We start from the raw sequence: 22,063 nt of genomic DNA, 5'->3' as shown, positions 1-22,063 counted from the left end.
CTAATTCATTAGAATGGTTTGGCTGACTTAAGCATTCTTTGATACCGGGTACTCTAAGAAAATGAGATTATTGGATGGATTTCAAAAGAAAGAAGGGGAAAAAGAGAGAGAGGTGACTTTAGGACAAAAAGATCAGGTATTCTTCCTTTCAGGAGAAGAGTGGCTTTAAATGATCATTTTCATGATCCTTGTAGTCCTGTGGCCTAGCTCTGTGGGTCTCCATCTGTTTAGTCTCAGGGAGAGCCAGAGGAATAAGATTGCTTTTAGAATTTATGCACTGGATTGATTGAAATTTCAGCCACTATCCCAGAGAATCAGGTCTTTTATAGTTCTCCCCTCACTCCTGCCTCCTCTTTAGTGAGAAACAGGATCCTTTCTTCCAGCTAGAAAGCAAGGTCTAATCACTATAGGCTCAACTCTTCTGCTTACTTATGGAGACAAGCTTAATAAATGAAAACAAAATGTATTCTAACTCACATATATTGACCATAAAAACTTACCCATAAATTTTATGTGAATTTTGAGCCCTAATATTCTCTGCTCTGGAGAAGGCAATGGCAACCCACTCTAGCACTCTTGCCTGGAAAATTCCATGGACGGAGGAGCCTGGTAGGCTGCAGTCCATGGGGTCGCGAAGAGTTGGACACGACTGAGCGACTTTACTTTGAGTTTTCACTTTCATGCATTGGAGAAGGAAATGGCAACCCACTCCAGTGTTCTTGCCTGGAGAATCCCAGGGACAGGGGAGCCTGGTGGGCTGCCGTCTATGGGGTCACACAGAGTCGGACACGACTGAAGCGACTTAGCAGCAGCAACAGCATTCTCTGTTCTACTCTGTAAACATATTATTGACCTAAAGCAAACAGATTTCCAGATATTTCTCCAGCAAAGATGAGTTTATTTGGGATCAGCAGAGAATTGTATTTTGGAGTCTTCAGCCATGGGTGCAAGTTCCTGCACAGCAGAGGAAAGTGAATACTTTTATAGCCCATAGTAAACAGATTTCATGGTTTTTCATTGGCTGAGTCTTTGCCATGAAGGAAGAGGACTCTTTCTTCTTCCTGTTGTGCTCTGCTGTCATCTCAGGGCATGAGAACTGTACTTTCTGGTCTCCCAACTCTATTTCATTTTTAACATTTCCCCATTTTGGTCATTATTTTTCTCTGAAAGCATTGCTAATCAAGAGTCAGGTTTTCAGTGACTTTATGTCCTTTAGAGCCAGGAGGGACCTTTGCTGGGTGTGGCATCTCACACTGGAGTGAAAGTACACAGATTGGAAACCTATTGAAATCAGATTCAAGTATCAAGGAGAGGCAGGAGGAAGAATTTTCAGGCACTTTTAATCTAAAGTTTGCATGTTATCAAAATCATAGAGATTGGAGGGTATTGAAGTGTTCTGTCATCATCAAAGTTTTGACAGACAAGCTGCCAACAGGCCTGGTCCAGACCAGGTATCTTCAGAAAGCTGTCTCATCAGATGTCATCTACTTCAGTCCTGGGAAATCTTTTCTTTCAGGTCATCGGATAATGTGCAGATCTAGTCAGGATTTGGTACATTTTTTATATGTGTCATGTGAATCCAGGAGTCTCCTTGGGGTTTGGTGGCACAAAGGCTGGTTAGCAATACGTGATAGAGGCCTTTCCAGTGAGGTTGAAGAGAGTTCTTCTGGAGGTGTTTCTTTCCAATAGACAAAATATCCTGGTTGTCAGGTATATTTTAGGTCATCATCCCCCAAGAGTACACTGAGAAAAGATTTCTCTACCAAAACACAGTTATTTTTAATGGCATTTAGGCTTTTGCTATATTGGAGTATCTCTCCATTTACCAGTTGTGAGTCAAAAGAAGCAGGAGCGTCCTGTGGCTATCTTAGAGTGCGAGAGCTTATGAGTTCTAAAAGGGGTGGATCTGAGACTCAGAATGACCAATGCCAATGCTTTTGGCCAGGCATTTTGGCCAAAATTTTTGGAGGGCCTTTACTAATTTTGTCAACTGAGAAATAACAATGCCATCAGTGCATTCAACTAAACAGGGATTGAGGGTGGTAAGCACAGTGAAAGTGCTGAAAATTGGCTGAATAGCACAGACTTGTTGACGTGAAAGTGAAGTCGCTCAGTCGTGTCCGACTCTTTGCGACCGCATGGACTGTAGCCCACCAGGCTCCTCCATCCATGGGATTCTCCAGGCAAGAATACTGGAGTGGGTTGCCTTTTCCTTCTCCAGGGGATCTTCCCAACCCAGGGATCGAACCTGGATCTCCCGCGTTGTAGGCAGACGCTTTACCGTCTGAGCCACCAGGGAAGTCCACTTGTTGAAGTACTTGACCAATTAAGATGTGTTCTTTGATCGCCTTGAAATTTGAGAGGAATTCCCCTGATAGGGATAATCTTTTCTTAAAGGACTTTAACCACAGAAGAAGCAGTAGCATGTCTGCAAGGGATGCCTGTCTGTATGTGAAAACACACAGACCATTACTAAAACATATTTGTATCCATGAGCCAGAGCAAGTTGTGAGACCTTGAATGGTTCATTGGGCTGTTTAAATTGTCTGGGAGCATTATAAACAAGCTTTCTTGGGTTGTATTTCAGACAAGTGGGACAAGTGAGGTAGATATTTTTGATGGCCTTGTTAATGTTTGCACATCAATATTGATTGATGAATGCTACCATTTTGTCAGTAGACCAGTGGTTTAATGCATGTACAGTGCTGAAGTATGGGGATTTTAGAATGTCCAGGAGGACTGGGTTGTTAGTCTAAACCAGAGCTTCCTCTTTTATCAAACCAACAATTTTTAAATTTCCAATCTTGTTTTTCCTTTTCTGAAGCCAGTTGTTAGGCTTCTTTAGTCTGTTTTCTTAAGTTATCATTTGGGAAAATTTCTCTTTGGACCAACAGCTTGCTATTGGCCCCTTGCTATTGGCAACATTCCCTGCAAAAATGTCATCAAAGTTATTTCCCTTAGCTTCCAGAGAGTCAAGTGTAGAATGTCCCAGAATATTAGTAATACCTAAAGTGGCAGATAAAAATATTACATCCAGTAAACATAAGGGTCACTTAAAATTTTATTTCAGCAGGAAGTAAGGAAGTCACATTGCTTCATAGTATTCCAAAATCATAAGCTACTGTATAGTGTATAAATATTATATTTGTGTATAATGTAAAAGTGTATACCATCAGTATAAATATTGACAGCTTTGCCCTTGGCTTAAGTACAAGCCCATATGAGAGTGTATAATTCTGCCTGTTTGGCCAAAGCTGCCTCAACAACATCAAAAGGAGTTGCAAAGCATACCTAGCATATTTACCATTGTTGCCTTTTAAATGAGAATGTCAGTGAACCTTGAGAAGTCAGTGTTACCAGGAGGTCTTTCCTGTAAATCATTATGAGACAGGAGGTGGTCAGTCAGTGTCCTCGTTGGTGGTCAGTTAGGGACTTCTTTGGTGACAGAGGGGAGAAGAGTAGCAGGTACAGCATAAAGGAGTTATGTGAGAAGAAGTTAAGGAAAGGATTTAACTTCTTAGGACGTAAGGCACCTGACTGAGAAATACTAAGTGTGATGAGCATTCAGGAGGGCTTCTACTGCATGATGTACAAAAATGGTTAAAGGGGATCCTGTGGTTTTCTTGGTGGCCTTAACCAAAAGAGCAGTAGCTGTAATGGCTTTAAGGCAAGCAGGGTATCCCTATACCACAGAGTCCAGTTCCTGGCTGTAATGCAGTGTGGGTGGATGGTGGACCCATGGTTTTGGGTGGGTACCCCAAGGGCATTTTCTTCCTTTCATATATAAAAAGGGGAAAAAAAAAAAAAGAGAATCTGATAATTGGGATTCTCAAAGGCAGGTGGGTTCATGAGATACAACTTTCAGGCTTTAAAGGCTGCGTTTTTGGTTCTTTCCATAAGTTTGAGTCGTGGTTGTTATTGTTTAATAAAGCATACATAGGTTTGGCCATAAGAGAGAAATTTGAAATTCAGCTTTGGAAATAACCAACCAGCCCGAGAAGACTTAGCATATAGCATGTAGTCTTGGGTTTGGGGAAGCGTAGAATATCATGAAGTGTATCTGGATCTCCTTAAAGCTTTTGTGCTGATATCAGATGCCCTATATCAAACCTGGGTTCAAGTAAACTGTAACTTTTCTTTGATGACCTTTTGTTCCTAAAAACTTTGGCAAGTGGATACTGTCTTTTTCTGAGGAAGTTTGAGAAGGAGAGCAAAGAAGCAAATGAAACACATATTACAACAAAGTAGAACCTCTAGGGAACCTTACATGATCCAGAGCAGCCTTTAGTATTTGTAAGAAATAAGGATTCTCAGCAAAACCCCGAGTCATTACTGTCCAGATGAATTGCTTTCCTTCCTAAGTGAGGGCAGAAAGATATTGGTCAGCCTCATCAGCTGGAGTGGATGTTAGTAATTATGGATATTAGGAACAACAGAGTGTCAAGGGATAACAATGTTGTTTACTGCTCAGAGATCCTGGAGGAACCTCCACCCTCAGCCCCTAGGTTTTGTTCACCTGGCTGGCGTAAGGGTTAATGAGACCTTGAGCCTTATAATGTTCTTTTATGGTCTTTATGCCTTTCAGGGCTTTCTTTCTTATAGAGTATTAATTAAGTGTGGTTAAGTGGTCTTTGAGGGATCTATTTGAATCTTGGGATGTGTGCTGTGAGTTTTGCCAGTATCAACTGGAGATTTTACCAGTAAGGGGAATGGTAACTGATTCACTAGAGACAAGTCATCAATATTTCCAAATCAGTATTAGCTCTAGTACTATCAGAGGCAAACCAAATAAAAGATGTCAAAGGATCATTTCATTCACCTGGTTTGTTACTTTGATAACTGTTGTCAAATTCTAGAATTGTTTCCCCTTTTTGGGAAAAAGAAATTCCAGCATGATACCTCTTTAAGAAGTCTCAGCCTAATAAATGAGTTGGAGGCCAAGGAACTAAGAGAAAGGGTATGCATCTCTCAAAGGGCCTAAGTGAAAGGAAATAGGTTCAGAGACAGGAACCTCTTGAGGCTCGTTAGAAATCCCACTAGCTGAGCTGTGTTCAGACTGCTTTATAGTAGTGGGGTTGAGCACTGAGAGTATGATTTCAGGGTCAGTTAGGACTAGAACAGACTTGTCCCCAATCTGGAGAAATGTTTCTCCAGGTTGATGGAGAGGGGAGACTGGGAAGAGCCCCTGTTGTTTCTCAGCGTCCTGTCATTGAGAATTGGTCAGATGTTGGAAAGGCTGATTAGAGGATTGAAGGCATCTGAAGTACTTAATTGTACATTTGTAGCAGTCCCTTTCAAATGTCCTGGTTCTTTGCAGTAATAGCAGAAAGGTTTTGGTTTTGTTTGGAGTCTTTAGTTGGTGGTTTGAAGACAGTAGTCTTCCTTTTTGGTGATCCATCTAGAGTTTGAGTGAGCTGGCTTGCCAGATGAGCTAAATATGGAGTGGACATAGTTTCCCATTCTATCCTGGTCCTTTTTACTAGAAAAGAAAGGACCCAGTTCAGCCCATTAATAAACATTGGGTTAATAGATACCCAGGTGGAATCAACGTCTGAAAGAGTAGAATTTTCCTTTAAAACAATCTGAAGTTGATTGTAATAGTCACGAGTAGGATTGTCAGATTTTTGTGTGCAGGCCTGAATTCTGTTCCAATCAACAGGCTTTGGGAAAGCCACAGAAATCACCTGATGAAATTGCCTCATGATTGCTGAAGTGTGGTCATATAATGGGTTTCCCAGGTGGCTCAGGAGTAAAGAATCCACCTGCCAATGCAGGAGCCGCAGGAAACACAGGTTCGATCCCTGGACTTGGAAGATCCCCTGGAGTAGGAAATGGCAACCCACTCCAGTATTCCTGCTGGAATAATCCCATGGAAGGAGGAGCCTGGCCAGCTATAGTCCATGAAGTCGCAAAGAGTTGGAAAAGACTGGGCGTGCACACATGATCATATAATAAGTTAGTGATCTGGTCGCTGAGCTGTAATTCTAGAGACCTTTCAAGATTTTCCCAACTAGATGTTTTTATCTAGTGCTGGGCCCAGTCTTCACTGACAAGTATAAACTTAGATGATATAAGTCAGAAACCAGGTTGATAAGTTTGAATAACTATATTAAATTCCTCTGCAAATCAATGAGAATCTTCTGTTACTTTGGGAAAGTCTTTGACTATGGCTCACAGTTCAGCTTTAGTCCAAGGAATATGAGAAACGAAGAGGTTAACATCTGTATTCTTAGAAGGCTTAATTTTAAAGGGATAGGTTCTGGCAGTTTCAGAAGAAGAGAGTAGGGAGAGTTTCAGAGAAAACGGGAAGTTTGGCAGGAAAATGAGTGTGGGGTCATTGAGGGTAGAGAGGAGGTGTCAAAGGGAAGAGGAAGATTGTGCCAGAGGTGTAGGAGCTAAGCGAGAGGCAAGATGGCACCAGATGTGGAATCAGAAAAAGAAGCTAAGGAAGAAGAGCCTGGAGCTTCAGAAAACGTTCTGCTTTTCTTTAATCATTTGCCTCAGTTAATCTTAAAATCTCATTTTGCAGAGAGGCAATTTTAAACCTCTGATAACATTGAGAAGCTTCAAAATATCAATCAAAATCATCAGTCCATTCAGTCCTGGGAAATTTTGAGCTACTATAATCCATCTTGGTTTTAAGAGAATTAAATTTGGGGATTTCAAAAGTTTCCCACAATGGCCATTGATACTCTAAACTGCCTTTGGTCAGGTTGATCCATTTAGTTGGAAATGCACAAAAAGAAGGGCTAGTTTTTAAGCATGGAATCAGTTGAAATATCTATTATGGGGGGTGAGGTAACCTGAAAATATTTAGGTAACTGGAATCTTCTCAGAAGTTTTCTTCTATAATAAAAGAATAATTTTCAAGCAGCTTAAACAGTTTACAACTTAAACAGCTCAATTCAAACAGCTTACAACTCAAACAACTTGCAGGCCTAATAACAGCCGATTCTAAAGAAATAACTTGGTCCTGGAGAAGCCAAGTTAAAGGCTTCTTAGCCAGCTTCAGTTGAAACAGTCTGATCTCAAAGTCAGACCAAAGTGCCAAATGAGTACCCTCATGCAGAATAAGGCCTTAACCTGGAGGATTAAAACTCAAAGTAGATTCCAAACAAAGCCGAGAGAGCTTCAAATGCAAAGAGGGTATGGGCTCACATCCTAGAGAAACATGTACCTTCAAACTCTAGGATCTGTGAGAAAAATCAGTGATCACAGTGGACTTGATGGTGGATGCTGCACCTGTTTGCTCATCAGCCCTGGAGCTGTTGAACGTCTTCTCTGATCCCTGTATAGGCCACCAAACTGTTGACCTGAAACAAGTGGACTTCCAGATATTTCTCCAGCAAAGATGGGTTTATTTGGGATCAGCAAGTTGAGGTCTTTAACTTTGGCAAAGAAATAGAGGAAAACAACAGAATGGGAAAGACTAGAGAGCACTTCAAGAAAATTAGAGATACCAAGGGAGCATTTCATGCAAAGATAGGCTCATAAAGGACAGAAATGGTAGGGACCTAACAGAAGCAGAAGATATAAAGAAGAGGTGGCAAGAATCACAGAAGAACTGTACAAAAAAGATCTTCACGACCAAGATAATCATGATGGTGTGATCACTCACCTAGAGCCAGACATCCTGGAATGTGAAGTCAAGAGGGTCTTAGAAAGCATCACTACGAACAAAGCTAATGTAGGTGATGGAATTCCAGTGCAGCTATTTCAAATCCTGAAAGATGTTGCTGTGAAAGTGCTGCACTCAATATGCCAGCAAATTTGGAAAACTGAGCAGTGGCCACAGGACTGGAAAAGGTCAGTTTTCATTCCAATCCCAAAGAAAGGCAATGCCAAAGAATGCTCAAATGACTGCACAATTGCACTCATATCACACACTATTAAAGTAATGCTCAAAATTCTCCAAGCCAGGCCTCAGCAATATGTGAACCATGAACTTCCAGATGTTCAAGCTGATTTTAGGAAAGGCAGAGGAACCAGAGATCAAATGGCCAACATCTGCTGGATCATCGAAAAAGCAAGAGTTACAGAAAAACATCTATTTCTGCTTTATTGACTATGCCAAAGCCTTTGACTGTGTGGATCACGATAAACTGTGGAAAATTCTGAAAGAGATGGGAATACCAGACCACCTGACCTGCCTCTTGAGAAATCTATATGTAAGTCAGGAAGCAACAGTTAGAACTGGACATGGAACAACAGACTGGTTCCAAATAGGAAAAGGAGTCCGTCAAGGCTGTATATTGTCACCCTGCTTATTTAACTTATATGCAGAGTACATCATGAGAAACGCTGGGCTGGAAGAAGCACAAGCTTGCTGGGAGAAAGATCAATAACCTCAGATATGTAGATGACACCACCCTTATGGCAGAAAGTGAAGAAGAACTAAAAAGCCTCTTGATGAAAGTGAAAGAGGCGAGTGAAAAAGTTGGCTTAAAGCTCAACATTCAGAAAAGGAAGATCATGGCATCTGGTCCCATCACTTCATGGGAAATAGATGGGGAAACAGTGGAAACAATGTCAGACTTTATTTTTTGGGGCTCCAAAATCACTGCAGATGGTGACTGCAGCCATGAAATTAAAAGACGCTTCCTCCTTGGAAGGAAAGTAATGACCAACCTAGATAGCATATTCAAAAGCAAAGACATTGCCAACAAAGGTCCGTCTAGTCGAGGCTATGGTTTTTCCAGTAGTCATGTATGGATGTGAGAGTTGGACTGTGAAGAAAGCTGAGTGCCGAAAAATTGATGCTTTTGAACTGTGGTGTTGGAGAAGACTCTTGAGAGTCCCTTGGACTGCAAGGAGATCCAACCAGTCTATTCTAAAGGAGATCAGTCCTGGGTGTCCTTTGGAAGGACTGATGCTAAAGCTGAAACTCTAATACTTTGGCCACCTCATGCGAAGAGTTGACTCATTGCAAAGACTCTGATGCTGGGAGGGATTGGGGGCAGGAGGAGAAGGGAACGACTGAGGATGAGATGGCTGGATGGCATCACCGACTTGATGGACATGAGTCTGAGTGAACTCCGGGAGTTGGTGATGGACAGGGAGGCCTGGCGTGCTGCGATTCATGGGGTTGCAAAGAGTCAGACACGACTGAGCAACTGAACTGAACTGAACCTTGGCAAGCCTCTGCTGCAAGCTCCCTCACTTTAAGGGAAGGTGAACTCTTAGAGAGAGGAAAAGGAGGTTGGCATGACTATAGTCAACTAAGAGTCTGTGGCTCTTTTATTGGCTGAATCATTGCCAGGAAAAAAGAGGAGTCTTCTTCTTGTTGGGCTTTGTTATCATCGCAGGGCATGAGAGCTCCATCTTCTATTAATTGAGTTTTCTTTTTATTGATTTTTTACAATAGCAATATAACTGCCTTTTTTTCCCTAAGAGAAAAAATTTTTTTTTCCAGAAGAAAGTCTGTAGTATACATGTCTTACTGTATTTAAACCAACACATAAAGTTTGATAATCACAAGTGAAACTTTTAAGAAAGGTCATGCCTTTTCTGCCAGCTGTAAAGACTGCAATCAAGGCTGTTCAGAAAGAAAAAAAATTAAGTTATCAAGAATATCAGAAGATCTAGATGTTCAATAAAATCTTTGAAACATTACCAAAAATAGTTTGTTTATTCCTGAAAGCTGGTAGGGAGGTGATATTTTAAGAGTATCTTCATTTGTCTTCAGTACACTAGATTCTTGCCTTGACTGACCAAAATAACAGGAGAGGTTAAGAATATAACTCTTATTTACATAGCTCTCTCTTAATTAAGACTGTATCCCCAGAGCTCCTTAATGTTGGTTTACTACATCAAGGAATCTTATATCCTTTGCTCCTGATTGGCTATTTGGGTTTTACCATTTATAACATGTCTCTGATCAGTCCCACAGAAACATCTATTCATTCATTCATTTAATAAGCATTCATTAAGCAAATAGTAGTAATACAGGTTAACAACAATGGCTGAAAAATTACCCACAACCATTTATTGAGCTCAAAGACCATTCTAATAATCATTACAGTAAGCAGTCTTCCTGTTATATGTAAGGCAGTATGCTGGAATGTGGGGTTAAATGCATAAAGATGAAGAAGACATAGTTGATAAGGAGCAAATAGTCTTGTGGGGCACATGATTCAAATCCTAAAATAAAGTGACAACACACTGATTTTTATGGCAGTCTTGAGCCTAACCTGCCTCTTGAGAAATCTGTATGCAGGTCAGGAAGCAACAGTTAGAACTGAACATGGAACAACAGACTGGTTCCAAATAGGAAAAGGAGTCCGTCAAGGCTGTATATTGTCACCCTGCTTATTTAACTTCTATACAGAGTACATCATGAGAAACGCTGGACTGGAAGAAACACAAGCTGGAATCAAGATTGCCGGGAGAAATCTCAATAACCTCAGATATGCAGATGACACCACCCTTAGGGCAGAGAGTGAAGAGGCGCTAAAAAGCCTCTTGATGAAAGTGAAAGAGGAGAGTGAAAAAGTTGGCTTAAAGCTCAACATTCAGAAAACGAAGATCATGGCATCTGGTCCCATGACTTCATGGAAAATAGATGGGGAAACAGTAGAGACAGTGTCAGACTTTATTTTTTTGGGCTCCAAAATCACTGCAGATGGTGACTGCAGCCATGAAATTAAAAGACGCTTACTCCTTGGAAGAAGAGTTATGACCAACCTAGATAGTATATTCAAAAGCAGAGACATTACTTTGTCGACTAAGGTCTGTCTAGTCAAGGCTATGGTTTTTCCTGTGGTCATGTATGGATGTGAGAGTTGGATTGTGAAGAAGGCTGAGCGCTGAAGAATTGATGGTTTTGAACTGTGGTGTTGGAGAAGACTCTTGAGCGTCTCTTGGACTGCAAGGAGATCCAACTAGTCCATTCTGAAGGAGATCAGCCCTGGGATTTCTTTGGAAGGAATGATGCTAAAGCTGAAGCTCCAGTACTTTGGCCACCTCATGCGAAGAGTTGACTCATTGGAAAAGACTCTGATGCTGGGAGAGATTGGGGGCAGGAGGAGAAGGGGACGACAGAGGATGAGATGGCTGGATGGCATCACTGACTCGATGGACGTGAGTCTGAGTGAACTCCGGGAGATGGTGATGGACAGGGAGGTCTGGCATGCTGTGATTCATGGGGTCGCAGAGAGTCGGACACGACTGAGCGACTGAACTGAACTGAACTGAGAAGGACTCCATAAACCAGCTTCGAGGGAGGGGTTCTTGAAAGAAGTGACCCTGAGCCAATCCTAAGGGCAGTGGGCATGAACCAGGTGTAGGAATCCATCCCAGGTAGATGAGGCAGCAGGTGTAAGAGCAGAGAGGGTACAAAGACTATGCTGGGGACAATTGTTCTTAGCATTGTTGGTGCAGAGCTGGGCGGCAGGGCAAGATGAGGATGAAGCCGGGAGTGTGAACAAACTCACTGAAGGAGGACCTTGAAATGTTTTCATCCAGAGATAATCTTATCTGCTCTTCGAAGGATAGATTGGAAGAGAATAAGATTAAAAACAGGGGGATAAGGTCATTGACACTGTCATGAAGAGAATCTGACTGAGGCACTAATATTAAGAATGATAGGCATGAATTAGAGAAATATTTAAGAAACACACTGCAGCACTTGTTGTTTAGATCTGGGGAGAGTAAAGAAGAAATGAAAGATAGTCATCCAAGAAATTTATCCACATCTTTTGGCTAAAACAAGTGGATAGATTATGTTGGCCAAAACTATGGTACAGAATACAGAGGGAGGATTTCGAATTTGAGATTTTGAGTGTGAGGTGTATAGAACATCGAGGAAGAAATGTCTAGCTGTTGTTATTGTTCAGTTGCTAATGTCACTGTTTCCACTTTTTCCCCACCTGTTAGCCATGAAGTAATGGGACTCAGTTCAGTTCAGTTCAGTCAGTCACTCAGTCGTGTCCAACTCTTTGCGATCCCATGGATTGCAGCACTCTAGGCCTCCCTGTCCATCACCAACTCCCGGAGTTTACTTAAACTCATGTCCATTGAGTGGGTGATGCCATTCAACCATCTCATCTTCTGTCGTCTCCTCCTCCCGCTTTCAATCTTTCCCAGCATCAGGGTCTTTTCCAATGATTCAGTTCTTTACATCATGTGGCCTAAGTATTGGAGTTTCAGCTTCAGCATCAGTTCTTCCAATGAGTATTCAGGACTGATTTCCTTTAAGATGGACTGGTTGGCACTCCTCACAGTCCAAGGGACTCTCAAGAGTCTCCTCCAACACCACAGTTCAAAAGCATCAATTCTTTGGCACTCAGCTTTCTTTATAGTCCAACTCTCACATCCATACATGACTACTGGAAAAACCATAGCTTTGACTAGATGGACCTTTGTTGGCAGAGTAATATCTCTACTTTCTAATATGCTGTCTATGTTTGTCATGATTTTTCTTCCAAGGAGCAAGCATCTTTTAATTTCATGGCTGCAGTCACCATCTGCAGTGATTTTAGAGCCCCCCAAAATAAAATCAGCTACTGTTTCCACTGTTTCCCCATCTATTTCCCATGAAGTGATGGGACCAGATGCCATGATCTTAGTTTTCTGAATGTTGAGTTTTAGCCAACTTTTTCACTCTCCTCTTTCACTTTCATCAAGAAGTTCTTTAGTTCTTCTTTGTTTTCTGCCGTAAGTTGTGGTGTCATCTGCATATCTGAGGTTATTGATATTTCTCCCAGTAAGCTTGATTCCAGCTTGTGTTTCTTCCAGCCCAGCGTTTCTCATGATATTCTCTGCATGTAAGTTAAATAAGCAGGGTGACAATATATAGCCTTGAGGTACTCCTTTTCCTATTTGGAAACAGTCTGTTGTTCCATGTCCAGTTCTAAGTGTTGCTTCTTGACCTGCATACAGACTTCTCAGGAGGCAAGTCAGGTGGTCCGGTGTTCCCATCTCTTTCAGAATTTTCCACAGTTTATTGTGATCCACACAGTCAAAGGCCTTGGCATAGTCAATAAAGCAGCAGTAGATAAAGCAAGGAACTCTCTTGCTTTTTCAATGATCCAGAGGATGCTGGCAATTGGATCCCTGGTTCCTCTGCCTTTTCTAAATCCAGCTTGAACATCTGGAAGTTCATGGTTCATGTATGCCATGAATGAGTTTGAAGTTCAAGAGTGAACTTAAGGCTGGAGTTTAGAAGTTTTTAGTCCTTAACCTGTGGGAACTAATGGGTTGATGCAGGACTTTTAAGACAGTTTATTAGCACAAACATTCTTTCTAAGGGCAGCTTGGCGACAACAGCAAATTGCTTCACTGACCTTGTTTCAGGGGAAGTTCTTTATTCGCTCCTTTGAAGTATATTAGAACTTCAGATGGGGAATTCTCTGGTGGTCTAGACTCACCACCACTTCCCTGGTGGTTAAGACTCAGTGCTTTCACTGCTGTGGGCCCAGGTTCAATCCCTGGTCTGGGAGCTAATATCCTACAAGCTGGGGAAAAAAAAAGAAACCTTCAGAGAGTTGAGGAATAAGGGAGGACTTATTGGAGGAACTTAACAGGCTACTTTAAAAGCCTTGTTGTTAAGTTTGTTGTTCAGTCACTAAGTTGTTTCTGACTCTTTTGTGACCCCTTGTACTGTAGCCCGCCAGGCTCCTCTGTCCGTGGATTCCCAGGCAAGATTACTGGAATGAACTGCCATTTCCTTCTTCAAGGGATCTTCTCGACCCGGGGATTGAACCCACGTCTCTTGTATTGGCAGGCAGATTTTTTTTTTTTTTAACCACTGAGCCACCTGGGAAGCCCAAATAGCCTTAATATAACACATTTTAGCCAACTTCAAGCACCAAGGTCACCTTCCACCAGCTCCATGCTCCTCAATTCCTGAGGTCTGTAGCATGTATTTTTATAGAGAGTGTAGGAGATCTGCCTCTTTCATGAATCTCTAGCCTCCTATACTTTATTCTTCACATTTTCATGTAATCTGGGACATAAGCCATGTGGGTCTCAGATACAAAATAAAATATGGAGCTCTCTGCCTTCCCCTACTTCTTCCAAGTACAGAGCACCCTCCATCTTTCCTCTTCTTTAATTTGCCAGTTCAGTGACTTGCTCTGGCTCATGAGCTTTTTAACTGGCTTAGTACGAATTTATGTCTCAGCAAACTTACAAATTACTGCATGTAATGGATTTTTGGGACCATTTATGAATAATTGAAACCACAAATGTTAAATTCTTGAATGCCAAGGGCCTACTGAATATCAATATTTCATGGAGTTCCATAATGAACATTATGAATTCCAGCTTTTATGCCTCTTAAAATATTTGAGAACCCCTGATCCATATAGTATTGATATCTGTGACTTTATTACTCCTTTCTCTTTTGGAATAAATTAACATGTTAAACATATTCCTTGTAAAGATATTAAAAAAATAAATCCTTCTTTACATTTCATAGAAGTAGAGAGAGTTGAAATATGATGCTTTATACTTCATATTTTTTATTGTGTTTCTTAGTTTGCTTTTCATTTTTTAAAATGGTAATATAGTAGATGCTTGTTGTCAAAAATGAATTCAGATGCATGTTAAAGTAAAATGAAAATCTTGATTCGCCTTTTCCTTCAATCTCGTTGCATACTGGTATATTGGTTTATGCCCTTCTAAATCTTTTCATTTGGATTTACATAGGTAAGTACTCAAATAGATATATAGAGACTTTTTTTTTTTACAACCTAGATGGAATCATAATGTGTGGGTGTGTGTGTTTGTATATAATGTATATATATTTTAATTTTAAAAATCCTTAGCGAGATATATATAGAGATGTCTACCTAATTCTTTTCAATCTCTACCCAGTGTTTCGTGGTAAGAAAGTATTCTCCTTTATTTAACCCTTTCCTAGCTGTGTCCATTTTTCCCCTATAATAAATATGACAGGAGTGGGATATTTTTCCTTGTTGTCCCCAAACTGTTGCTGAGGCCCAACACCTGGGGCAGAAGTACTAACTGTAAGCATCTCATATTTGAAAGGAGCCCCCAGCAGTGAGAGCTAGGCTTTTTCCTGTGGGATCTTTTGAAAGGGATGAGAAATTCACTGTCCCTTCCCCCAGGCTTTATACTTAGAGAACTGAGACAAAAGAAGGTTGTAAGATTTGGGAGAGCGCTGTGTTTGATGGAAGAAGTTATTTTCTCCCTTTCAAAAATCAAGAGAAGAGATGTGCTCTGACAGCATTTATTGTGGAGTTCTGAGATGCCAACAGGAACAAGAGACTGAAATGTTACTGGCCCTGCTTAGCCAAGAAAGATTTGCTCACTTATCCCATTACTACATGAACAGAGAAAAAGAAAATTGGTGAGAGTTGAGCCAGTCGAGGACTGCGGATAAGGAGGTGGGTCAGGATTCCTCTGTTTCCACCCCACAGTAGGTCCTGACTATTTGGGGTCCTATAGTAAAGGGAGCGGAGAAGGCGATGGCACCCCACTCCAGTCCTCTTGCCTGGAAAATCCATGGATGGAGGAGCCTGGTGGGCTGCAGTCCATGAGGTCACTAAGAGTCGGACACGGCTTAGCAACTTCACTTTCACTGTTCTCTTTCATGCATTGGAGAAGGCAATGGCACCCCACTCCAGTGTTCTGGCCTGGAGAATCCTAGGGATGGGGGAGCCTGGTGGCCTGCCGTCTATGGGGTCGCACAGAGTCGGCCACGACTGACGCAACTTAGTAGTAGTAGTAGTAGAAAAGGGAGATGAGATTGGGGTGTCCTTGAGCAGCTTAGGGGAAAGAGTGTATATGCTGGCAGGATGTGGTATGAATGCCATCAACTGAGGGCCAGCTCCACCTGGTTATCTATTACTATTCAAGAACCATGATTTGATCTAGGTTCTTTTTGCAAGGTCTTTAGTCAGTTTGGATAACATTTGAAAGTTGGCTTACTGTGTTTCTTAAAAAAGAAAAAAACTATGGAAACACCTAAGGAATTAGTCTAAAAAAGTCATGTTGATAATATCTTCAAGAAATTTGAGCTGCTGGATATCAAATAAAATTAAAACCAGCTTTTTCCAGAAGACAACCAGCATACATGAGTTCTTGTTACATGTGGGGGTGAGCATTCGTGTGTATGTGTTTTCATCACATCCTTACCATGAGGACTGGAGTTTATCTGAGCAATGTCTCCACTGCACAGGAAGTATAAGTAATTAAGAGGTCATTTTTAATAGGATAAGACAGACTAGGCTTACTCTTTGTACTTGTGGTAAGTACATATTAAAAAGGTTCTGTAATGCTAATGAGAATACTTACTTGATTCAAAATACCTTTAATTCGTTAAACTGAAACTGTTATACATACCACTTCAAAGGAATCTTATTTTCTAAGTTGGTCATAAGATAGCTTTCATGTGAATTTTTCTGTGAAGGAGGATCAATTTCATTATTCAGCTGAAGGGGGAAAAATCTTGATTTAGAGGGTAGAAATAAAGTATTACAGTAACTTATAAGAAATTATAAGAACAGTGCAGAAGAGTGTGGCACATTGTTGAACAGGAAATTTAAGAGCCAGATAGGTTTAGGGGGAAAGATTATATTCAAATGAGCAAATGTTGAATTTTCTCATGTTTCATTATTTTTTTGGTTATTTTTCACTGAATGTTTGACATGATTGTAAAGGTTTGACATAGCTGTAAATTCCTTTTCTAATAACAGTAGATTATTTCAAAGTTATTAAACTAGAGACATAGTGATATTTTTAATAACTTTAAAATATGGATCTTAAAGTTTTAAAATATACATATTACATGAATCTTACAGTTTCATGCAATTATGCTTAAACTTACACATTTCCTTTGAAACATGCTTTATTTATTACTTCCTGATTTTCTTATAGGAAATGCCACAGTCATTTTCTGCAGCCATGTTACATAACACAGAGGTAAATAACACTAAGACTAATCCACAGAGAAGCGAAATCCCAGTAGAGGCACTTGGTAAGGTTTCTGAACATAAAATCATCACTAAGGGAAGTTCAAATGAAGACAGCATGGCGAGAAGTTGTTCTGAGAGTTGTTCCAGTACCCTGAGCAAGTCTTTCTGTGATGAGCCTCAAAAATCTCATCCTGAGTCCAGCTCTAATACACCCAGTCCTGAATGTGTGCAGGCGAAGGCAACCGATTCAGTTCCAAATGGTTCTGAAGAAAACAAGGTCCAGAGAACGTCCTGCATGTATGGGGCAAACTGCTACAGGTAAAGTGAAATTACAGGTAGCATATAATCCCATTATTTCAATAGCATGTAGCATGTAAATATATGCTATCGTGTGTTAAAAGACTAATAAGACCCATTGGCCTAAAGGTTAGGAGCTTTATTGTGTTTCTGCTGGTCTGTACTTTTCCAGTATGCTTTCTAGCAAATCCTTCTAGAGGCTTTTAAAATAGAGTGGGGAATTAAATGTTTCATTGTAGATATGCTGACTACTACAAGAATCTGAACTGGGGAATACAGACTTGAAAACAGAACCACTCAGACCTAAATACTTGCTTATTAATGTCTTCTTGAGGTGTTACAAAGATAGCTTCATAAGTGGTTTATGTATACAGTGTAACTCTCAAGAGAATTCTAAGTTGTGTTTAGGCATCTTATTATACTTGTGCCTTTTCTTTTATATTTTTCTAAAAATGCTTTTAAATCACCATGATGCCTTCTAAAACAACTGAATATATATTTCTGGATTGATTGGTAACTCCTCTACTTACTTCATTTGATTATATTGTATCATATTTTCTAATTTCATACTTTGTGAATTAGTTTTAGGCTGTATGTTTATACTGTGTTTTCTCTATGTTTCATAGCCCTATTGCAGAAGTTTTTCTTTGCTATTGCAACTTATCAAACTAAATATCTTATAAATGCATTCTAGTATAGTTTATCTTCTATGCAATAGCATATGTATATCACATATTCTGTTAATTTCTCAATTATTGTATCTCTTTAAAGTGCAGTGCCATTTTAACATTTGAATAACCTATTTTAACGATTATAATTTATGCATTTATTCACAATTTTGTCTTATTTATGATGGCTTTAGTCTTGCATATAGAACATAATTTATAAACAGATTAGGTGGTTTAAATAGCAGAAATTTATTATCTCACAGTTCAGGAGGCTAGAAATCTATGATCAGGGAGTTGGCAGGTTGAGTCCTCCTGCAGTCTGTCTCCTTGGCTTACAGATGCTGCCTTCTCATCGCGTCCTTACATGGCCTTTCTCTGTGAATGCATCTCCCTGGAGTCTCTTCCTCATCTTATAAGGACATCAGTCATTTGGGATTAAAGGGCCTACCCTTACGAATTTCTTTAATCTGAATTATCTCTTTAAGGCCCTGTCTCCATATATAGTCACACTAGGGGTTAGGGCTTCAATATATAAGTCTGAGGGTGGGGGACACAGTTCAGTCCGTGACAGTGTTCAGCTGGTATTTGTCTTTGTTAAACATGATTTAATGTTCTATGAAGATCATAATGAATTCAGTCATACTTGATGATGACACGTTAATCAGTCATAGCTTATGAAAATTTTTTTACTTTTTCACTCATTTTGATATATATAATTAATACCCATGAAATATTTGCAACTGAAATCTTGAAGACAGAACACTTATATTTGTAATAAAGGGGGAAAAAACCCTACATTGAGTTCTTGTTCTATATGTATATCATAGCAGTCAGTTAAATGTATCTTTTTTACAGCCTCAGTGCCACTGCCTCAGCTCATGCCATGATTCCTCTGGAGCTAGTAAATAATCTCCCAAGTCTCCACACTTTCCCTCAGGTTCATATTTCTTCCTCATTCTTGCCTGAATGATCTGACTGAGGAAATAAAAACAAAGATGAAGAAGAAGAGAGAAGAAAATCTGACAGTATTATTCTCTTTTACAGAATCCTTCAGCATCTTAAAGGCTGGATTTCTTAGCAGAGTCCAGAAGGCCCTGAACTGCCAGTGACTCTTGAGATGCACCATGCTGTCAGGCTGTTGTTATGTCCTTTGGATGCGCTGATCCCTTTTCCCCCCTCTGTCCTGCTGAAAGACTCATTCAGTTCCTTTTTTCACCCTTTTCTGATATGCCTATTCTTCCCTACATTGCTCAGCCTCTATCCTACACAACTATTTTCCTCGTACAGTTTCTAATGTGTGATATTAGATCTGATATTTAATATAGTTCAGTTGGTAAAGAATCTGCCTGCAATGCAGGAGACTCGGGTTCGATTCCTGGGTCAGGAAGATCCCCTGGAGAAGGAAATGCCAATCCACTCCAGTATTCTTGCCTGGAAAATCCCATGGACAGAGGAACCTGGCTGGCTGCAGTCCATGGGGTCACAAGAGTAGGACACGACTTAGCAACTAAACCACCACCACCACCACCAATTATTTACGTGTTCTGTCATAATATAAAATTATTGCTCAAGAGAAGTCTTATTCAACCCCTTAATGTTATGCTATTAGCTCCCAAGTCTGTATCTCCAACAGAGATTTCTGTACTAAATTTTAGATCCAGATAATCACTGTTTATATCATAGTCACATCTTCTTATAATCCTTTGTGAAACTGAAAACAACAAAACATCATTTAACTGTGTAGAAACTGTTGTTTCCAAAAAACTTGTTTTGAAAGATTTTGTTCTTCTAGGGTCATATAGTTTTATTGTTTAATAGCATATGGTTCCGTTAGTAAACTGATTTTAAAAATTGGGCAGAAATGGAAACATCTGCTATTAGCATGTAAGAAATTAATACTTTAATTAAAACTTATAGTTTTATCTGAATAAGATCATAAAAATTATGAGTTAATAGTATATAAGGTAAGGTTTTTATCTCTAATACATGTGCAGTGTCTCACTGAGGACCAAACCTCCCAATGAGAACAACTAGCAAAGCTGAACACCCATGTTTGAGAACATTAGAGGCAGTCACACTTTAAGGCTTCTTTTTCCCTTGTGACATTTGCCAAATTTTTAATGTTTCATGCTGAGGGCTAAGAGAACAGGCAGAGCTTTGGGCAGCCTCATGGAGCTTAGGCAACAACAATGGAGTTTAGTATTTGCCAAGCAGGAGGGACCCTGTATCAAAGTTATAGACATTCAGGAGGGAAAAATAGAAACATAATAAAATTGAATATGAGTATATAAAGCAGTAATAACATTTGTGTTATGTAATGTATTTGTGAAATTAAAATATATGAAAATAGTACAGAAGTGGTCAGGGATTAAAACAAGTAAATTTTGGCTATAGTTACATTGCATAAGTGGACGAATACCATATTTGTTATTTCATGACTGTCTTAACTTTATGTGGGCTTCCCTAATAAATAGCTCAGTTGGTACAGAATCCAGCTGCAATGCAGGAGACCCCAGTTCAATTCCTGGGTTGGGAATATCTGCTGGAGAAGGGATAGGATACCCACTCCATTATTCTTGGGCTTCCCTTGTGGTTTAGCTGGTAAATAATCCACCTGCAATGTGGGAGACCTGGGTTCAATCCCTGGGTTGAGAAGATACCCTGGAGAAGGGAAAGGGTACCCACTCCAGTGTTCTGGCCTAGAGAACTCATGGCCTAGAGAACCCCTATACAGTCCATGGGGTCTCAAAGAGTCAGACACGACTCTTTATGTAGGTCCTCAGAGTTTATCTATGTTGTAACATGAGTCAGAATTTCTCTTCTTTTTAAGGCTGAAACATTCTATTTTATGTATATACCTTATTTTGTTTATCCATTTATCTTTCAATGGATATTTGGGGTGCTTCCATTTCTTGGCTATTGTGAATAATGCTGCTGTGAACTTCGGTATGAAAATAACTTTGGGATCCGACTTTCAATTATTTTTGGGTATAAATAAAGAAGTTGAATTGCTGGATCAATTCTGTTTTTAATTTTGCGGGGTACCATCATACTATCTTCCATAGCAGATATACCATTTTATATTTCTGCCAACAGTGCACAAAGCATTACAGCTTCTTCACACTTGTTACATTTTCTGCCAACAATACTCAAAGTGTTACACTTTCTCACCAACACTTGATATTTTCTGTTTTTTTGATGGTGGTCATTTTAATGGGTATGAAGCATGATACATTGTGATTTTGATTTGCATTTATCTAATGATTACTGATTTTGAGCATCGTTTCTTATTGCTCATTTGTGCATTGAATAGAAATTTCTTTGGATTATAGACATTCCTTTGCTTATTTGTGGTTCAAGGTTTTTTTTGGTCATTGAGTGGTACGAGCTTTGTATATATTCTGATTATTGACCACTCATTAGGTACATGACTTGTAAATATTTTCTCCCATTCTGTAGGTTGCCTGTTGATTTTATTAATTGCATCCTTAGATGCAAAGAAAATTTAAATTCTGATGTGGTCCAGTTTGCCTAGTTTTACATTTCTTGCCTTAGCATTTGGTAGGAAATCTTTGACAAATTCAGTGTCTTGAAGCTTTCTCCCATTTTCTTCTGAAAGTTTTATATTAGTATCTTAGGTCATATGTTTATGTCTTAGATACATTTTAAGTTGCTTTTGTATATAGCATGAGTGAAGGGTCCAACTTCATTCTTTGCATGTGAATATCCTGTTTTCCCAGCACCATTTGCCAAAAAGAGTATTCTTTCCTTTTAGAATGGTCTTGGCACCTTCATTGAATGGACAAAAAATCGTACAATGGACCATTGCACAGTAATAAAAGTATACTGTTGTTACATGAAACAGTATGGAGTAATAATATAAACATAAAAAGTCATTCTCAAAGAAGTACATACTATATATTTCCATTTTAATTCAAGTACAGATGAAACTAGTATACTTTTTTTTTTTTGGAACTAAGATGGTTTATTTCTTTGTAAAAACAATGTATCAAGAGTAGTTTGAACAGTACTTGTCCTATTCTCTTCACATAACTTATTATATGAAACAAAGATCATTTCTATGTCTGAGCTAATTGGGGCGTCCCAGATGGCTCATTGTAAAGAATCTGCCTGCCAAGCAGGAGACTCGGGTTTGATTCCTAGGTTGGGAAGAGCCCCTGGAGGAGGAAATGGCAACCCACTCCAGCATTCTTGTCC

At 39.8% G+C, this 22,063-nt stretch overlaps 1 protein-coding gene across 1 annotated transcript in view; it reads left to right on the top strand.

Annotated features, from left to right (window-relative positions):
- APLF (aprataxin and PNKP like factor) overlaps positions 1-22,063 on the top strand; it is a 98,361-nt gene that overhangs the window by 47,171 nt on the left and 29,127 nt on the right. Inside the window, exon 7 of the mRNA XM_068982724.1 lies at positions 16,843-17,198. Within this exon, the coding sequence (XP_068838825.1) occupies positions 16,843-17,198 (356 nt within the window). The remainder of the gene's footprint in view (positions 1-16,842; positions 17,199-22,063) is intronic.

Source organism: Capricornis sumatraensis, chromosome 1 (assembly GCF_032405125.1).
Source record: "Capricornis sumatraensis isolate serow.1 chromosome 1, serow.2, whole genome shotgun sequence".
NCBI classification, from domain to species: Eukaryota; Metazoa; Chordata; class Mammalia; order Artiodactyla; family Bovidae; genus Capricornis; species Capricornis sumatraensis.
This window is presented reverse-complemented; position numbering and strand designations above follow the sequence as displayed.